The following is a 3,742-nucleotide window of genomic DNA, read 5'->3' on the forward strand; positions in this document are numbered from 1 at the left end:
GTGCAGCCCATCTCACCCCGTCACTGGCGCAGACTGAAGACACAGCAGGCACCGGAAGACGTGGCCTGGCAAACTCTCCTTGTCCTCTCTTCTGGACTATTATTCAGGATGGGAACAATGAAGAAACATCCAGAAACTAAGTTTTTATAAAGATAATGCATTCAAATATTACTTCTGCAATTTTTCTAAGAGTGACGGAAAATAGACCTTGCGTCCTAGAGTATACTGGGTGATTGTTAGTGGAGCCTGGTGAATCCCATCCAGAGACTAGAGAAGTTTTCCACATGCAGGTGAAATTCAGAAGAGTCAACGCCTAGAGACCAAATTAAACTTATTAGTATCAGAAAACAATTGCAAACAACACACTCTTCAAACACACAGCTGCCAAACTCGGTAGTAATCAAGACTGAAGTCAGGAGCACATGAGCAGTTCTTGAGAAGGAAACAAGAACTGTCTGGGTCCTGAAGCCACCTGCTGTGTAAGTTGCATGGTGACTACAGAGAACTCTACTATGATACAATACAGAAAACATTTCTCTTCTAAGATGCAAGTAGTGCTTCTAACTCCACAATGTAAGTGTATATAAACTGGGGTTGAAGGTAAGCATCTTTGTACCAGCTCCCAGTCAAGGCAGCTGCCCCCAGCCTTTTGTTTTGTAATCTTGGCTGGCCAGAGTCCGAGTCTTCAAAGCAGTGTCTTAGCTCCTGCACTACAGTTCCTCGCTGTCCACCCCCGGCTTCCGGACTGGAAGAACAGGGACTGAGGATAAAAGAAGCCTGGTGAGGCCAGGAGTCACTGCCTGCAGAACCCCAGCCCGACTTTCCCTGCGCACTGGGATCCTGCTGGAACCTCTGCTGCAACATGAGCTCCGCAGCCACGTCTCGCGCCACCCACCCGGAGATGCTGTTCCTGGCATTGCTGCTCCTGCCAGTTGTGGTCGCCTTCGCCAGAGGTGAGAGCAGAAACCAGGCTGGAAGGGCCCGCAGCGGCGAGGGGGGAATGCGGGAAGCGCTGGGGCTGGGGAGGAATCCTCTAGGATCATGATCGCAGCTACACTTACCGCGAGCGTGCTGAGTGTGCGGGTACGGTGGCAGGCACTGCACGGGCACCTCGCCACCTGATCAGCACAACTTCTGAGAGAGGTATGATTTATGGCTAAGGAAAAGAAGGCTGAAGGTAGTGGAAAAAGTCCCTAAAGAACCTCTGGCTACTCATGGAGTCACCATTCCGTCCCCTCCTCCTCTCTTACCCCCTCCCTTTCCCCATCAGCTGAAACTGAAGAAGATGGGGACCTGCAGTGCCTGTGTGTGAAGACCACCTCCCAGGTCCGTCCCAGGCACATCACCAGCCTGGAGGTGATCAAGGCCGGACCCCACTGTCCCACTGCGCAACTGATGTGAGTCCTCGCACTACCTCAGTCAGTGCCCCCTCTCCGTGCCTCCTTTGCCCATCCCTCCCCCTTCTAATGCCATTTGCAAACCCAAGGACTGAAAGGCTGACCTCTTCTCTTTTCCCTGCCAGAGCCACGCTGAAGAATGGAAGGAAAATTTGCTTGGACCTGCAAGCCCCGCTGTACAAGAAAATAATTAAGAAACATTTGGAGCGTTAGGTACTAGCTGCCTAAATGTGCGCTCTCAATCCAACTGTGAAAGAACCTTCTGATGTTTGTATTATCCTTCTTATATTAACAAAGTAAATCAAGTTGTGGTATAGTCAATCTATTTCTTAACAATACTGCAAAAATAATGCTGACACATCACAATTTCATATTTTATAATTTCCAGAATTTTAAACAAAAAGCATTATGAAGGAAAACTTGGCTTAATAAAGACTGATTTTGTTCAGTGTTATATGTTAGCTGATACATATTTCTTCATTTATATGATTGCAGTACTTTATAGCTACATATTTACCTTGAATGTTAAAATTAACTTGCCAATAAATATTAGTAGCTCTTAAGCATTACTCGACAGCTTGTTTTTTTTAAAAAAATGAAGTAAATAAGCAACACTCTGCTTTTATCCCCACAAATTCCTTAACATTGGAAATATTAGGATTCTGGAAACTAGGAGAAGTGTGAGGTGATATTTTCATTCATCCTTTAGGAAGACATTGCTCTACACTGGGGAGAAATGAAGGAGTTGTAATGTGGGCATATTAGTTTCCTGTTGCTTCTGTAACAAATTACCACAAACTCAGTGGCTTAACCAACACAAATTTATTGTCTTGTAATTCTAGAGGTCTCAAGTCCAAAGTAAGTCTTAAAGGTTAAACTCAAGCTGTCCCCAGAGCTGTATTCGTTCTGAAGGCTCTAGAAGATAATCTACTTCCTCTCCTTTTTCACCTGCATTCCTTGCCTCATAACTCTTTCCCCAGTCTTCAACCTGCATCACTCCAACCTCTACTTCTCCTCTGTCTCCGCTGACTCTTCTACCTTTTACATCCCTCTTACCTCTCATAGGAGGCTTGTGCATACATTGGGTTCACTTGGATAATTCAGAAAGGCTTTCCAACTCAAGTTCTCTAATACATCTATATATCTATATCTATATCTATCTATCTATAGATACATATATATTTGCCATGTTAAGCAACATATACATAGTGTCCAGAGAGTAGAACACAAGGATTTCAGGGGTGGGGGGCATTATTCAACCTACCACCAAGGACCAGAAGGCAGAACCTACTTGAGGCAGGAGAAAGCTACAGACCCTTGTTCATGAGCTAGTGCAATTTTGACCTAATGTGACAAGGTGTACAGATAGGATTAAGATCTATGATAAAATACAGATGGTACAATTAAATCTCTGTGGGGAGCTGGAAAAAGAGGGAGATACCTAGGATGACAAACTAAAATAAACAAAATTTATAGATACTTATGAATATCATCTAAAATTTCCACATCCACATTGCAAATTAGTATTATTCCCATTACAGAGATGAGGTGACAGTCTTGGGAAGGACACAGCTTGTTAGAGGCTGAGCAGATCATTCTGACTCCCGACTCCCTGCTCTTGCTTTCACATTGTGCTGTCTTTCACACAGGAAAATGGCATGTTAGCAAAATCCATGAACTAGCTGTTGAAGGTGGAGTAGGAATTTGTTGGGGGATGGGTGGGGCGGGCAATGGGAAGACTGGAACTGCCTCAAGATAAATAACAAGTAGAAAGACACAAGATCATTTTAAGTCATTTGCATATTTGAACAAAAGTTCATAGCTCTGCAGGGTTGGAGTATCTATGGGGAGAGTGAATGAATAAAGGTCTCCCAACCAGTTTTTGCCCACTTAGTGTTTTTTATCTTCAGTACAACTTATGCACTACTACCCAAATTATATTTCCAAAACCCAAATATTTCATTTCCCTGAATAAAATATTCAGGGTCCAAAGTCCTTAACCTGGCATCCCAGGCTGTGCTACACTCACTTTCCCTCTGTGCCTTAGTTTTCATATGTGTGAAATGAGGACATTATGAGTGTCTAACTTTATGGATTGATTATCTTAAGAACTAAATAGAGGATATATGCAAAACATTTGGCACAGTTCCTTATACACAGTCTGAGCTTAAAAATGAATGACTATTAATTCTATTATAGTATTACATTACTGGTATCAATATTTCTCTTAATGCACCATTCCAGTTACTTTGGAGTGTTGAGTAAGAATTTTTTTTTTTTTTTTTGTAAGACAGAGTCTCACTCTGTCACCCATCAACCTCCGCCACCCAGGTTCAAGTGATTCT

General features: G+C 43.2%; 1 protein-coding gene across 1 annotated transcript; it reads left to right on the plus strand.

The window, feature by feature from the left end:
* The first annotated feature begins 801 nt into the window (after positions 1-801).
* PF4V1 (platelet factor 4 variant 1) lies at positions 802-1,964 on the plus strand. The gene is made up of 3 exons (XM_011927154.1): positions 802-953; positions 1,271-1,397; positions 1,523-1,964. Exons 1-3 carry the CDS (start codon positions 863-865, stop codon positions 1,608-1,610), a joined length of 306 nt encoding a protein of 101 aa, XP_011782544.1. The 5' UTR covers positions 802-862; the 3' UTR covers positions 1,611-1,964.
* Positions 1,965-3,742: the final 1,778 nt, after the last annotated feature.

The sequence above is a fragment of the Colobus angolensis genome, unplaced genomic scaffold (genome assembly GCF_000951035.1).
Source record: "Colobus angolensis palliatus isolate OR3802 unplaced genomic scaffold, Cang.pa_1.0 Scaffold70, whole genome shotgun sequence".
Lineage (NCBI taxonomy): Eukaryota > Metazoa > Chordata > Mammalia > Primates > Cercopithecidae > Colobus > Colobus angolensis.